This window comes from Pseudopipra pipra, chromosome W (assembly GCF_036250125.1).
Source record: "Pseudopipra pipra isolate bDixPip1 chromosome W, bDixPip1.hap1, whole genome shotgun sequence".
In the NCBI taxonomy this organism is placed as follows: Eukaryota; Metazoa; Chordata; class Aves; order Passeriformes; family Pipridae; genus Pseudopipra; species Pseudopipra pipra.
This window is the reverse complement of record NC_087580.1, coordinates 16,003,022-16,018,858: the sequence shown is the minus strand read 5'-3', so window position 1 is coordinate 16,018,858 and position 15,837 is coordinate 16,003,022. Positions and strand designations below refer to the sequence as shown.

Below are 15,837 nucleotides of genomic sequence, written 5' to 3'. Positions count from 1 at the left end.
TAAATTTTGCTCCCAAGTCAAGACCCAATTAACTATTGTCAGGAGAGCCAAAGCAGACTTAAGCATTTGGTTTCTTCTCAGACAACCTCTCAGTTACCCAAGGGGCTCTGGCCTTTGGAATTCTGCAACAATGCATCCCTGATTTGACTTGCTGGACCACTTCTACAATCAAGTGGGCACCTCTGTCTGATGACATTCCCAAATGTACCTCGAATCCAGGGATTCTTGGATTCAACAGTATTCCACTCACTTCCCCAGCCAAGTTGGTGTGACAAGGAACAGCCTCTGGCCACCCAGGGAAGGTATCCCCCAAGACTAGGAGATCTTTACACACCCCTTTTCTGGGCAATTCAGTCACATCCATCTGCCAACATTCACCTGCAACAATTCTACATTTTCCATCACCTGTTCCCACTCCAGTGGCAGGGTTTGGATTATTTCTCTTCCACACACCACACTGCTGACTCACTGCTTGTACAACTGGGGTCAGTTTTGGACCAAGAACCCACTTGGGCAAATGTTACAGTGCAGAAACAAATACAAACACAAAACAAGGATCAGTGGAGAAAACAAAGCCAGAGACCAAATGGGGGGACACCAAATAACCCACCCAAAGAGCTGGAAGATCCACACGTCTTAGAGGGACAGGATTCCCCAAAAGAATGCCTTATTATCCAGTGGGATCTTCCCCCATCCCAGACCAGTCCAGGGATCTGTGGTCTTCTCCAGGAAAGTCCTGAGGCCGGCGTGAAGATCCAGAGATCCCTCGGATCCACGGGAGATCAGGCAGAGGGTCCCATCTGGGGCCAGAAATGGTCTCCAAAAGCAGCAGAAAGCAAGTCCTTAACCCCAGCTGGGAGGTGTTAAGAAGCAGGCATTCTTTAGGGCAGCGTGCTGGACGCCTGCAGGAGAGTTCTTCTAATCCAGCCTGCTCAGGGACACAGGCAGGGCTTGGGATTACACCCACTGATTCCAGAGGCATTGGATATTCCCCCTTACTGAACACATGTCCATTACTGTGCTTTACACAGTCACACCCCTATTGCAAGTCCCTATTTGGTCATTTGGGGTCTTCTCTGGGGGTCTCTGGTGGGTTTTTTGGCATCTGGTGCCCCCCAAAGCTCAGGTGTCTGCTTCTTGACCTCGGTTCTCAGCATCACTGGTTTTCCCCCCAGAGACCGTCATGTTTGGTTTGATCTTCTCTGGGTCCCCAGAGCTCAGCTCACATCCTGTTTGCTTGAGTTCCAGCCCTGATCCAATTCTCCAGGACTTCTCTAAGATTCTACTGTTCCTTATTTGGCCAGAGCAGAATCTTGGCAGCAATGTTCTACTTCTCCCAAACCAAGGCTCCCCCTGCACCAGCCACTGCCAAACAAGGACAGACATCGACTGCCATGGCCTCCACCACTCTCTAGATACAGAAAGATCAGATTTTGCTCACAATCAGACCTATTTTGTTAAGGAACAGATACAAACAGGATTCACTGATGAGCCCAGACTAACAGATCTTCCTAAGAAGCACACCTGTTTGGTTCAGGAGCAGATACACAGGTGGAGTCCCATCCCACCACATTTGTACCAACAAATAGACCCAGTTTTAGCTCAGGAGCAGATACATGGAGACACAGCCCATTAGGTTGGAAGGTTCATCTAGAGCTCAGCTTTGGCTCAGGGGCTGTTGTTCAGCCTCAGCACCTCAGTGACAGCCACACAGGGCTTTACATTACACACACAGTTTCCAGATTCATTACAGAGTCTTGCTTACTTAATACAGACACTTGTGGGCAACACTTGGATCACCTTTGGCACTAAAAAGACATGTAAATTTTCCTCCCACGTCAACAGTGTTTGAACTGTTGTCAGAAGAGCAAAACAAGAGTGAAGCATTTTGTTTCTGCAGTCAAGTGGGAACCTCTGTCTGATGACATTCCCAAAGGCATCCCAAATACAGGGAGGATTGCACTGAACAGGATTGCAGTTTCTTTCCCAACCTGCTTAGTGCAACAAGAAACAGCCTCTGGCCACCCAGAGAAGGTATCCCCCAAGACTAGGAGACCTTTACACCCCACTTTTCTGGGCAATTCAGTCACATCCATCTGCCAACATTCACCTGCAGCATTTCTGCATTTTCCATCACCTGTTCCCACTCCACTGGCAGGGTTTGGATTATTTCTCTTCCACACACCACACTGCTGACTCACTGCTTGTACAACTGGGGTCAGTTTTGGACCAAGAACCCACTTGGGCAAATGTTTCAATAATTTGCTTCACTCCAAGGAATACCCTCATGTTCCCCATCCACCAGGTCACAGGAGATTGGCTCAGGGACTATTATTTGCCCACTTGGGGGAACTGCCCAGCCTCCTGGAGCAAAGTTTGCTCTAAGGTTTCAAGGAGTTGACAATCCTTAGCACTAGACTCATTTTCTTCTACTGGGAGAAGGATCTCTGTCAGGATCTCTGACCTGGTGGGGGGGAGTTCTGTGCATCCAGAGAATTGTTTTCCATGCCGGACAAAGCTGCCCCCCCTGGGAAACAATCCCAACCAGGACTTTCCAAGGGGCTGTCTCCTAAGTCAGCTCTGCCCCAATACACTTTCCCTCTAGTCTGGAAGCAATCCCGCTCTGGGCTTCCTTTGCTGGGGCTGGGGCAGTTGACAGGTTGCTTTTTTCCTTCCTGGCCCAGCCTCCCTTGTCCTTGGAGAATTCCAAAGCCCACGGAGGCTCCTGGGCTCTGGACTACTTGCACTTTGTGTTTGGGATACCCCATATCCACTCAGCCCAAGGAAATTCCACAGGGCCACAGTCTGACCCCAACGTTGCTGCTCAGCATCAGTGGCTATCAAAAGATCATCCACACCCTGCAATAAGGCTCCAAGAGGGTGGGTTTGGACTTCTCCATTCCTCCAGTCCCTTTGCCAATTGAGTTCCAAATATTGGGGGGCTATTTTTAAACCCCTGCAAGAGGACCACCAAAGTCAGATGGGTTTTCCTCCCCAGCTTTGCATTTTCCCATTGGAAAGCAAAAAGCTCTTGACTTTCCCAACTCAAAGGGAGACACAAAAAGGCAGCTTTCAAACCTAATCCTGTGAAACATATTAAACTCTCATTTAGGGGAGTGAGCAAAGTGTAAGGACTCGCTACGACTGCTTGTATATCTTCTACTCTGTTCTTTACAGCTCTAAGGTCTTGGACTAACTGGCATAGCCTTCCATTTGCCTGCTTGACTGGCAAAACTGGAGCATTCCATTTAGATTCACATTCTTTTCACAAGCAAAATTTCATCAATTGTTCTACAAAGGGTGAGAATCCCTTACAACTTTCTATTTGCAAAGGACATTGCTTTGGCCTCACCAACCCCACTCCAGGTTTCTCTGGAATTCTCACGGGTTCTGCTCTCTTGGATCATGGAGGCACCTCTCCAGCCCATCCTGTTGGAACCACTGCATCCCCAAGTGATGGTGGCAGATGGATTACTTCTGCTTCTGGAGACTCTCATGCAAAACTAGAAACTTCCCCAGAATTAGGCTCTGCAATAATAACCTATATTGGACCATTTTTCAATGGGATTGTGGCATTTCATTTTGCCAAGAGATCTCTCCCAAGCAGAGGCTTTGGGGAATTGGGGAAATACAAAAACTGGGGAGTCGACCACTGTTTTCCCAGTTTCAAAGCCACAGCATTAAAAATGGCCCAGTTTCCCAATTCCCTGGCACACCAGACAATTGTTCTAGAATGTCCCTTGAGTTTCATTTCCCTGGATTTAACACAGAGGAACAAGTTCCCACAGCCACAAACAATTGTGCTTAGCTTGGCTGGAACCAGATGTTCTGATGGGGAAGAATCCTCTGGTGCCCCCTCAGTCGTCTTCAGTGATGCCACGAGAGGGTTCGGAGGGTTCTGAAGTTTCAGTTGCGGACAATCCCATTTCCAGTGTCCATCTTTCTTACAGGATGCACAGGGACTGATCCCAGGTCTCCTGGGGGGATGTTTGAAGCAGGCTGCCCATGCTCTCGTCCTCTTCCTCTCCCCAGGGGCACCATTTCCTCAGGGATTTCTTCCAGAACTGCAACTCCAGCCTCCAACAATGTCCCCAAATTAGACTGATCTTGTCCCTCAGCTTGATTTTCCTTTCCGGGCTCACACCAAGGGCTCTGAGGGCGCTGCATTCACACCACAATCTTTCTGCCCTTTCACAGGTTCTGCAAAGTGAAAAACACATCACCAGACATAACCTCCTTCCACTTCTGTTCCCCTTCTCAAACAGCATCAACTGCAACAATGGATTCTAATTCAGTGTTCCAGGACAGCCCCCCATTGATTCCAACACTCCATTAAATTCTCCCTGGGAGAATTTACAAGTACAAAACAATATTGATGGATAAAACAAAGCCAGAGACCAAATTCCAGAATACCAAAGAACCTACCCAAAGTGCTGGAAGATCCACAGGTCTCAGATGAGCAGGATTCCCAAAATACCAAAGAACCCCAGTGTGCTGAAAGATCCATACGTTTGACATGGGCAGGATTCCCAAAAAGAATGCCTTGTTATCCAGTGGGATCTTACCTGTGTCCCAGACTGGGCTGGGGATCTGTGCTCTTCTGCAGCAAAGTCCTGGTGCTGGCGTGAAGATCCAGAGATCCCTCGGATCCGCGGGAGATCAGGCAGAGGTGTCCTGTCTGGGGGCCAAAAATGATACCCAAAAGCTGCTGAGATGCAGCTCGAGCAAGCTGAAAACTAAACTGTCATTTGAGGTCATCCCAGATCGATTGGATTTCAGCAATTACTCAACACAGGTGCCACCTCCTCCAGCCAAGCCCAGGAGATCAACCTCCTCAGCAGCTGCAAGAGCGGGATGTTCATGTGCCTGCTGCCATCTCCCCAAAGCCATTATCCCACTCCTGCTGACAAGATGGGCAAGAGGAGCATCTACCTCCCAAGATCTGCTGCCGCAAGAAGAGCGTGTCCCAAAGGATGTCCTCAGCCTTCTCAGAGGGGACGTCAGATCCTCTCCAGGGATGGTCCCAGCCCTTCCCAACCCGGACTGGGCACCAGCTCCAACTCTTCCCTGGAAAACAAACAACAAATTCATGAACAGAGATTACAAACCAAAAGTGGAAACAAGAAAAAAAGGTAAAATGTTAACATTCTGTCAGGGTTCTGAGGAAGGCCCAAGCCCTGCAGGCCAAAAGAAAACCCCACCTCCTCCAGCTGAGGAAAACCCAGGCCTTCTCCCTGCCCTGCTGCACTGGCCCAAAGAAAGGCTCCTAAGCCAAGGCAGCCCAAGCCTTTCCTGGCCTGCAGCCCAAAGCAGCTGGTGTTCTGCAGCCCCGCCTTTGCTCCCCCCACGGGGGTTTGTTTTTGGCAGGCTGGCTGTCCCTGCCCCAGCCCCGCCCAGCAAAGGGGCAGTGGCAGAGGCTGGGGGCAGAGCCGGGCTCCCATTTCACAGCCAGCCCAGAGCACCCGCCCGCCCTCCTGCCAAGAAGCAGCTTGGCAGCCGGCTGAAGAATTCCTCAGGTTCCCCATCAGCAAAGGGGGAACCTTCGGTGCCCAGCCAGGCTGAGCAATGCCCGTGTCCGGGAGCACCCCCTGGGTGTGGACTCATCTGCAAACGGCGTGTGGAGCACGGCTTGGAGGAAGGGGCCAGAATCAAAGTCCATCCTCTTCAGCTCGCCGGCGTCCAGGTCAACTGAGAGCTTGTCATCCTCGACGTCGTCCTCGATGTCTCCAGCAGCAGGCCCACCCGGCACAGCTTCTGCAGAGGCCCCTTCTCCTTCCCTGGGGGCCAGACCAGGCTGTCAGCGTTCTGCCGAGGGCCCAGCTGTCTGTGAAGCGGGACGAGCAAAACCAGGTTGGATGGTGGCCACCAGCACTTGGGAGACCGGGTCTGCAGCCCAGCTCCAGCACAAAGAGGGGCGTGTTCCCGTGGGATGACCCCCCCTCAGTGCTACAGGCTGACAAAAAAGTCTGGTTTCCTTTGCTTCTTATTGCCAAGAGATGTGTGGAGGTGTTACCTGCCAGGCCCCTGGATCAAAGGGAGCACGTGGATCTCTCCCGTCTTCTAGGGCAGGGGAATGCCCTGCACCCAAGGATGGCACAACAGGTCTTCCAATGCTGGCCTGTCCGAGGGGCGGATGGACAAACACCACCTGATAAGGTGCTGGCAGCCTGGGGGGAAAATGGCCGGTCAGTTGGAGAAGGATCCTGTCCCCTCTGTCCCACTGTCCACGTGCCCAGGCTGTGCTGGCTGTGCTGAGAGCTGTGCCCAAACTTCTCCGTCGATTCTCCCTTTTGGAGGAGAGCAGGATGGCAGGACACAGGCCACCTCCTCCAGCCACCCATGGGACACAAACAGCTTCAAGAGCGGCGTCCTCGTGAGCCCGCTGCCCTCTCCCAACACCGTTATTCCCCCCGTGCCACAAAGATTGGTATCCACCTGGAGAGACCCGTGCTGGGAACGGGAGCTGGTCCCAGATGGTGTTGGGGCCTTTGCGGAAAGGGTGCTTCCCGCAGACCATCTGGTAGAGCAGGATGCCCAGGGACCAGATGGTCGCCTCCTCGCCGTGGTAGCGCTTGAGGTAGATCCACTCTGGCGGGCTGTATGACAGTGTTCCTACGGAATACAGACGCAGTTCATCAGGTGGATGCTGCCTGCTCCCAGAGCCTCACCCCAGCAGCCCTGGCAATGTGGGGCCTGCCCCAGTGGCACACGCTGGGACCCACTGCCTTCTCGCCGGCCCCTGACTCTTGGTTACAAACTCTGGGTTGGAGAAGAAGCCGCTGGTGTCCAAGAGGGCAGCGGAAGCCCTGGCAAGGCCCAACCATTACATGCAAGGGAAAAACCCACCCAGTGGTGGGGAAAAGCCGTGCCTTCTCCCCGCCCCACTGCACTGCCCCCAACAATTCATCATAAGCCAAGGCAAACAAGGCGAGCGGAGCAGCCCAAGCCCTTCCTCGCCTGCACACCAAGCCAGCAGGTGCACAGTTCTGACCCCCTTCTCTGCTACCCTCACGGGGGTTTTGGTCAGGCTGGCTCCCCCCTGCCCCAGACCCAGCCCGGGACAGGGTGGGTGGCACAGGCTGTCGGCAAGGCCGGGGCCTGTCTCACAATAACCCCCCAGCCCCATCCAAAAGCAACTTGGCTGAAGAACTAATCCTGTTCCCCCTCAGCCAAAGGGGCAATCTCCGGTGCCACACCCGGGCATGGCCATGCAGTGCCCGGCACCAGGAGCATCCCCCGGCTGTGGGCTCACCTGCAAACTGGGTGTAGACCGTGTCCTTAAGGAAGGTGCCACATCCAAAGTCGAGGAGCTTGGCCTCGCCGGTGGCCAGGTGGAGGAGGATGTTCTGGGGCTTGATGTCCCGGTGCAGGACACCGCAGCTGGTGCAGTGCCGCACGGCCTGCAGCACCTGGCGGAACAGCCCCCACGCCATCTCCTCCGGCAGGAACCCCCACGCCCTCAGTAAGCGAGAGAGGTCCTGAGACGGCTCCGGATGCTCCATGACCAACAGGAACCCGTTGGGGAGCTCGAACCACTCCAGCAGCTGGATGACACCAGGGAAGCCATTGGACACCTTGTCCAGCAGCACGATCTCCAGGGGGGCCCGGGTGCCGTCAGGCTGCGGGGGGACCACGGGGTCGTCAGTGGGGCTGATGCCGTGCCTGTCTGCCTGCTCCCCCTCGGCCAGCCCTGGATGCTCCCCGTCCCCCACCGAGCCCACGGCCACTCTCCCTCCAGGTGTCCCGGCGGCTTCCACCCTGCCGGGCCTCGGCTCGTCCCCGCCCGTCCCGCCCCGCTTTCTGCCGCTGGCCCCGCTCGCTCACCAGCTCGCCCCAGCGCCGGATGCCATCCCGGGACACGGCTTTGATGGCCACCTGCAAGCCAAGGGGAAGGGCGGGTTGAGCTCTCCCGTCCCGCCCTCCTCCTCCTCCTACCTCCTGCTCCTCCTCCTCCTCCTCCTGCTCCTCCTCCTGCTCCTCCTGCACTCACCGGGGCTCCGTCCGCCAGGCAGGTCCCCGCGTAGACGCGGCCGAAGCCGCCGCTGCCCAGCAGCGAATGCAGCCGGTAGCGCTCGTGCAGCGGCTCCTTGGCCTTCGGTGCGGGCGAGACGTGGCCGTCAGCGTTGGGGCCGGGGCCCGGCACGGCCCCCGAGCGCCCCTCAAGCGGCCCGGGCCGGGCTTCCCCAGCCGCAGCGGGCAGCGGCGGCTCGCTGCCGGCGGCCGGGCTGGCGAGCGGCGGAGCTCTGGCCGGGGAAGCCGCCGAGGAGGCGGCAGCGGCCGCGGCGCCCGCGGCCCCCGCCGGCCCCGGCAGGCGCCGGGCTCGAGCCAGGCGGAGCCAAGGGGCGGCGAGGCCGAGCCCGTCCCACAGCCAGCCCCACAGGAGCGCCCAGCAGCGCCACAGCCGGCGCGCCGGGAGCCGGGCGAGGGCGAGACCGCGCCGGGCCGCCCAGGGCCGGGGCCGGGGCGGCCCCGCCCGGCACAGGGGAACGGCCGGGGCCATGGGCCGGGCCGGCAAGGGGAGGGGGACACCGGCAATGGGACAGGGACCGCGGGAGTGGGACACTGGCACAGGGACACCGGCACAGGGACACCGGCACAGGGACACTGGGACAGCGGGACACCGGGACAGGGAGAGGAGGACGAAGAGCTCGAGCAAGGAGAGCACGAACAAGAGTCACAGCGAGAGCGCGTCGCTACAGTCGCTGCTGCCGCCGCTGCTGCTGCCGAAGCGCAGGGGCCGTTGGTCCGTTTGTCCGTTTGTCCGTTCCCCGTTGGCCCCCGCGAGCCCCGGGGGCAGCCCCGGCCGCTCCGCTCCCAACCAGCCCCGGCCGCAGTCACGGAGCTCCCCTTCCTCCCGCCCCCACGCCAAGACCACGGCCTTTTGGAGCTGCTTCACTTTAGTTCAACTTCTTGGCTGCCAAGTTTGCAACTTCCCGCCGCTGCTCGGACCCCATCCCGCCCGCTCGGCCCGCGCTGCTGTCGCTTCCTCCCAGGCCAGCCGGGCTCGGCACTTGCCCCTCAACTTTGGCAAGGGCTTTGCTCAGTGAGGAGCCCCGGCACGTCCGGCCAGCGCCAGGCAGAGCCAGCCCCGGGGGAGGGCAGAGCAGGACGATCGGCAGGGGAAATGCAGCCCTTTGGGGTCAGCGCTGCTCCCCGACCACACCAGGGCTCTTCCTGTTTTCCCGCCCGGTTTGAGGGAAAATCGGCAGCTGCAGAGAGGATTAAGCAGAAGAGAATTAGAAGACTCTTCTTGCTGCCCTTTGGATGCCAGTCCATCCTAATAAATGCAGGCTTAATTTGGAATGGACACGATGGAGCAGCTTTTTCAGCACCCAATATTTAACAGCTGCCTTTCAGGGGACAATGGGAAAAGGGGGGAGAACGGGAGAAAAGGGGGGCTGGGACCTCCAAAGTGAGCGAGGAGGGGGCTGAGACTGTGAAAGCGAGCAGGGCAGGGGGAAGAAACACCCCCAAACCGAGCTGGGGGGCAGCTGGGGATGGTGGGGATGATGGGAAAGGGGTGGGAGAGGGGAGAAAAGGGGTGTTGGACAGTGGGCAGGGGGACAGAGGGCAGGGGGTTCCCACATGGGTCTCCCCTGTCCCCCATCACTTGAGCCCTGGAGCGGTTCCCTGGGGCTCTGGGAGGGGGCAGATCCACCCTGGGAATGTCCACTGCTTCTGTAACCCTTTGTGTGCTTGCTCTGGTGATGATTGTGCACAGGTGCCCAACCCCCCTGTCCATCCCTGGGGGGCTGATGGGGGGACTCCCCCACCCAGTAACTGGTGCTGCAGCAGCTGTGGGGCAGAGGGGGTGGGAAAGGGGGGTCCGGGGTGGCCCCCTGAGCTCCCAACCTGCTGGGGGGGCTGAGGGCTGCTGGGGGGGCACCCCCTGACCTGTGTCCCTGCACACCCAGGGCTGTTCCAGGTCCTGGGAAAAGCCGAGTGAACGGCCCCGACCGGGAGAGGTTCCTGCCCGGGTACATCTCCAACTGGGAGCAGCTCAGGCACTTCAGCAGAGATTTGGGCACCTGGGGGGGACACCCCGTGTGGGGAGACCCAGGCCAGGCACTGGAACAGCCAAGGGGAGTTCCTGGAGAACAGACAGGATCAGGGGACATGAACTGCTGGCACAACTACGACAATGTGGCCCCGTTTGCCCGGCCTGGGAACCCCCATTTTTGGGGTAATCTCTCCCACATCCCACCAGAAACTCCAAATCCTCTCAAATATTCCCCTGGATCTCCAAATGACCCCAAATGCCAGTAAAATGGTGGGGCTTTAGATGTTTTTGTTGAATTTCTTTGTTTTAAATTCAACGAATCAGCTCTTCCCACTGAATTTCCCAGGTCAGTTTGTGACCCCATGGATGTTTCTCCCACTGTGTTCACCCAGGTGCCTGTGGGGAACAAGGAGGATGTGGAGACCACCAGCCAGGTGTCTTCCCAATGTGGGAAGACATCACTCCTCCAGTGGGTGATGGAGTTGGAGCAGCAGACAAAGCTCTTCCCACAGTGGAGGGACCTTTAGGGCTTCCCTTACTGGTGGGTCCGTTGGTGTGAGGTCAAGGCAGAGCTCTGGCTGAAGCTCTTCCCACACTCCCCACACTTGTAGGGCCTCTCCCCGCTGTGGATGTGCCGGTGGGTGACGAGGTGGGAGCTCTGGTTGAAGCCCTTCCCACAGTGGGTGCAGAGGAAGGGCCTCTCCCCTGTGTGTGTCCGTTCATGCAGGAGGAGATTCCCGCTGGTCTGAAACCTCTTCTTGCATTCCAAGCACTTGTAGGGCCGTTCTCCGGTGTGGATGCGCTGGTGGCAGATCAGGTTGGAGCTGCAGATGAAGCTCTTCCCACATTCCCCACACATGTAGGGCCGTTCCCCAGTGTGGGTGCGCTGGTGGCAGATCAGGTGGGAGCTCTGGCTGAAGCTCTTCCAACAGTCCAAGCACTTGAAGGGCTTTTTCCTGGTGTGAGGCTGCTCATGGACATCCAGGTCAGGGCTCTGGCTCAAGCTCGTCGCATTCACGGCACAGGCTGGCTCTTTCCTCCTCAGAGCACCCTGGGCTGGCTTTGGAGACCCTCCTCCTGGGGTACCTTCGTGGCTTTCCCTCCCCGCTGCCTTCCTGCGCCGTGGAGCCCTTCAAAACGGCCTCTCCCACCAGGCTCTGCCGGGGGGATTTGTCCTCCGGGCTCTCCGTCCTCAGCTCGGGGCCTGGGGCAGGAGGGAAGAAGGACAGGGAGGGGATTTGCCTCCGGCCCACAGGGAAGGCCAAGGACATCCCCCCAACTCCGGCCCCGGCAGGACGGCGGCGGCAGCAGGGTTGTCCTGCAGCCGGGGGCGATGCTCAGCTGGGAGATACAGGACAAGACAGGGCAAAGAGGCACTGACTTCCTCCTCACCTGCCTGGGGGTCCTGGGGCATCTTCCCAAGCTTTGGGAAGGAGAAATCCTGCTGGGGGGGGGGGGAAACAAAGTGTGAGTGCATTGGCTTGGGGGTTCCTCCTGCCCAAGGCCATCTCTAGATGTTACTGGGCGGTTTCTGGCCAAGAAAACCTCCAAACCACCAAGATTCAGCCCAAACCAACCCTCTCAGCAGTGGAGTTCCCCCTCGCTGGTCCATCCACTTTGGGGTTCTGGGGTCCCTCCTGGGTGGGCTGCTGGAGGTCTCACATGTGTTGGGGAACCCCCTCTCCAGGGTTCCCGCCCTCTCTGGGCTGCCGGAGATCCTGGGAATCCCAGGGGTCCTTCCTTTATGGGCTCCTCACTTTGCCATTCTGGGGATCCCCCTTCTCTGGGCTGCTGGGGGTCCCGGGGGTCCCGGGGGCTCCCCTCTCCGGGGTCCCTTTTAGGGTGGTCGGGGGCTTTCGGGGTCCCAGGGTCCCTTCTCCCCTGACTCTCGCCTTCGGGGTGCTGGCGATCCCAAGGTGTCCAGCCCTCTCTCCAGGCTGCCGGGGGTCCCGGCTCCCCCCACAGCCCTCGCTGCTCCCCCTCCTCTCCAGACAGCCGGGAGTTCCCCCTCTCCGGGCCCCCGTTTCAGATTCCAACCCCCGCCTGTCCCAGGGGTCCCCAAAGCCGGTGGGTTTGTCCCGTGTCCCCCCCACTCCCCGCCGGTATCCGGCGATCGCCACGTGGCTCCGGGGACCCAACATCCCCCTGCTCATCGTCGGGGCTGTGCCGGGAACCCACCCCGGGACCCCCAAAAAACACCTCCCGGGGATCCCCAATATCCCCCAAGGGGCATTTGGGGCTCAGCTTTGGAGTCCTGCAAGATCCAAACATCCCCCTCAAGATATTTGGGGCGAGTTCCCCTTCCCCGGTCACCTGCGGGATGCGGGGGGCGATGCTCCCGGGACGCGGGGGCTGCGGATACAGCGGGCGGTGCATCCACGTGCGTTCTTTCTCCTCCTCCCCCTTCCCCTCCTCCTGGGGGGGTCCGGGGGGAGCGCTGGGCGCTGCGGGTCTGGCTGGCAACTGATGAGTCATCAGCGCTGCGCGCTCGGATTGGCTGAGCACTGCTTTGGGGGCGGGGCTGCAGGAAAGGGGGTTCTTTGCAGGGGAAGACATTTGGAGCTGGAAGGACTCCAAAGCTGAGCCGCAAATGCCCCTGGTGGGGATCGGGGGGGGTCCGCGGGAGGGGATTTGGTTTTGGGGGTGTCCCGGTGGCGGTTCCCGGCAGAGCCCCGGCGGTGGGCGGGGGGATGCGGGGTCCCCCCCGCGGTGGGGGTTGGTCTTGTTGGAAATGATCCAACTTGCCTCAAATTTTAGTCAGGGGCAGCAGTTGACCGGGTTTCTTTTCACGGGCTCTTGTCGCTTTGATCTTTAAAGCACCCAAACTTGGAGTTTCTCTGCACTGGCTCTGATGAGCTTCCATAAACAAAGCCCGAGGGAGCTGAAGATTGGACATCTGGGATCTTAAATTCCTGGTCCTTCAAGGACCTGTTGGAGGAACCAGAAGGTCCAGAGGGGATTAACAAAGACATTGCAGCCTGAGAGTTGGAGACTCTGTGTCTGAGGAGGAGTGCTAAGAGGACCAAAGCAGGTGGACCAAATTAGCCAGTTAAGGATAGAATACTAATTAGAGTCTTAATTAATGAACAGAATGCATTAGTTCATTAATTGGGGTAAATTAGAAGCAATGAACATGAATTTGTTTGTTGGTTCAAATGTAGAAACGTGTGAAAAGTCTGGAAAGGGACAGGTGTGGCTGGAATGATTGGCTCCCTGTCTCTGGGAGCCAGAACAAAGCAGTGCCTGGCTCACCAACACTTCCCAGGGGCGTTGGAGGGTTTCATTTCTTCCCAACGCTTTTCAGGGACAGTTCTTGGTGAGCCAGGTGGGACAATGCTGTCGACCCTCCAGGGATTCCGGGACCCTGAGGACTCCAGCGAGCAGTGAAAATATTCTTCTGGGAGATCTCAGTCCCTGGATCTGGTGAGTTCAAAGCAAGATCCCTGGAATTTTATTAAGGCATTCCTGAGTGTATAAAAGGTATACCTAAGCATCCTAGAAATGGAGCTCTAGAACAGAATAGAATAGAATTGGGTTGTGAAAGTGATGCTAGAACTGTAAAAGAAGGAGTGTGATATTTGGCTTATGAGAAGAAATCCCTCCTGACTGAGTGAAAGGGGTGGGTTCCAGGCCCCAGGTGTGGTTCAGGGGGTGGGTTCCAGGCCCCAGGTGTGGTTCAGGGGGTGGGTTCCAGGCCCCAGGTGTGGGTCAGGGGGTGGGTTCCAGGCCCCAGGTGTGGGTCAGGGGGTGGGTTCCAGGCCCCAGGTGTGGGTCAGGGGGTGGGTTCCAGGCCCCAGGTGTGGGTCAGGGGGTGGGTTCCAGGCCCCCCGTGTGCTTTGCCCACAGATCAGTCACACACAGAGCTCTTGCCCATAGAGCTGCTTTGGGGAGGGCTTTGCTCAGGGAACTGTGTTTGTCAAAGCCAATGGTCAGTGCTGGAGAAAGTGAAGTGTTTGGGGAGTGTGTGTTACTGGGAGTGTGTGTTATAGTATTAGAATCCTGTCTGACTCGGGGATGCCCATAATAGATATAAAAAAGAAAAAATTCACTTGCTGTAGAGTGTTAAATGCAGTAGTTTGTTCTTGTGTGCATTTTAAAGCATTTGGTGCACATTGAATATTTGAAGGAAGGTAAATTGCCCCAGCAGCTGTTAAGCTGGGATTGTGTGTTCAGAGCATTCTTTAGTGTCAGCTTTAGTGTTTGCAGGGGTTGGATTTGTGTTAATTGTGCCGATATTCCATTAGTGATTAGTGAATTAGAGATTCAGTTTGTGGATTATAATACGGTTTTTCAGTTGCTGTTGTTTTGTCAGAGAAAAGAGAAGTGAACTGAAATCTCTAGATTTGTTCTTTGAACTGAGCAATAGTCAGGGTTTGGGAAGGTGTGGTTTGATGCCAGGGAGCAGCAGCAGCTGGGGAGGTTCTGAATCCGAAAAATCGGTCCGAGAAACTGCTCAGAGACTTTTTATCTTTAAGCAGCAAGGTATTTGTTTATTCAACGTTGGGAGCAAGCCAGCTCGCGCTGGACAAACTTGCTCAAAGGCTTCACACAAAATCAGCATTTTTATACAATCTTCAGATTGTATAAATGCATATTCAATGATTACAACATCTATCTCTGCATATTAATAATAGGTGGAGTATAGGTGGAGCTCAGGCGGGGCTTGGGGCGGTGCTTCTCTTGGCCCTCAATTTTGGTGGGTCTGGGGGCTTCAACTCATCTTCCTCAGCTTGACCTTCCTTCTTTTCCATTTTCTTGACCCGCTCACTGAAGCTTGGAGAAAGCCCTGGCTCCGGCCTATTTCTCCTATTCAAATGTCTACCTGATCCTACTGCATTTCTAATTTATTGCTTCCAGGCCTATTACATGTTCCTGTACTATTCTCTTAAGCTTTGGTCCAGTAAGTAGAACAGAACAAGCACAGATTGTTTTGGATGTTGGTAGCTTGTTAGCAGGCCCAAATTTCTTAGTTAACTCTTTTGGGCCTGGCCTCCTGTTTCATTCCCCCCTTTTTGTTTAGAATTTACAAATTCTTTCATCAAGTTCCAATGGATTTTGATAGGTATTCATCACAGCCCACATTATCTGCATCCTTCTAACCATGATGCTTGATTTGCACCATAGCCAAACAATTAGGACCAGTAGTAGAATCATGCCAGCTCCTAATACCAATATTGGATGTATCAAATAGTGGAACACTCGTGATGCCGTAGGGGAGTATCCTGTAAAGATGTCCCACCAGTGGTGCTCTCCCACTTTTTCCACTTTGGTTAAAACGGTTTTTATGCTCTCAGTGTCATGTTCTACTTGCCAGAGCATTTGTTTAGTCGTTCTGTTTACTTCCTGGACCAGTTTTTCTATATCAGGATGTTTAAGCATTGCTTTAGAAAGATTAATGTTCATTGCTATCTGTTACTTTGGCACATCATGGTACATTATATAATCAGCTTCAATCAGTTGTCTAGTAGTCACTAGAATGATATAATCAAAGTCACAGCCTATTATTTTAGTAAAAAAAAAAATTAGTACCACTCACTACTTCATGACAAATATCTATGGTAAAATTAAAACAAAAGATTCTAACACATGCACAACCATTTCCTACGTAATAGACTTGTGATTGGGTTTTAGTTTGGGGAAGCATTTCAAAGGTACACACACTATCGTCAGCAGCTAAGCAGAAATCTTCATTTCCTACTCCAGCATTTTCACAGATATATCCTAATTGTCCTTTAGGAATACATGCCTCAGGACTGACTGGCTGCCACTTTTTCTTGGTGTGATCCTAACTTGCCCAAACATTATGGTCAATGGGTCTGACAATTACATTTTGGTGT

At 55.6% G+C, this 15,837-nt stretch overlaps 1 protein-coding gene and 1 long non-coding RNA gene across 2 annotated transcripts; both read right to left on the bottom strand.

Moving 5' to 3' along the window:
• Positions 1-472: 472 nt before the first annotated feature.
• LOC135406484 (uncharacterized) lies at positions 473-4,707 on the bottom strand. Its single transcript, XR_010426286.1, has 2 exons — positions 4,566-4,707; positions 473-4,200 (listed from the first exon to the last, which is right to left on the bottom strand). It is a non-coding gene; the product is annotated as an uncharacterized LOC135406484 (long non-coding RNA).
• A 466-nt stretch (positions 4,708-5,173) lies between these two features.
• Positions 5,174-8,500, bottom strand: LOC135404882 (serine/threonine-protein kinase pim-1-like). Its single transcript, XM_064639610.1, has 6 exons — positions 8,027-8,500; positions 7,825-7,980; positions 7,253-7,619; positions 6,436-6,612; positions 6,014-6,167; positions 5,174-5,824 (listed from the first exon to the last, which is right to left on the bottom strand). Exons 1-5 carry the CDS (start codon positions 8,498-8,500, stop codon positions 6,061-6,063), a joined length of 1,281 nt encoding a protein of 426 aa, XP_064495680.1. The 3' UTR covers positions 5,174-5,824; positions 6,014-6,060.
• Between the last annotated feature and the right edge of the window lie 7,337 nt (positions 8,501-15,837).

Excerpts from the sequence above, each read along its gene's own strand:
- LOC135404882 (XM_064639610.1), bottom strand. The coding sequence starts at position 8,500 with ATGGCCCCGGCCGTTCCCCTGTGCCGGGCGGGGCCGCCCCGGCCCCGG. Across the intron at positions 7,981-8,026 it reads GCAGCGGCGGCTTCGGCCGC|GAGGAGCAGGAGGAGGAGCA; the intron begins GTCTACGCGGGG and ends CGGTGAGTGCAG. Across the intron at positions 7,620-7,824 it reads TCCGGCGCTGGGGCGAGCTG|CCTGACGGCACCCGGGCCCC; the intron begins GTGAGCGAGCGG and ends GTCCCCCCGCAG.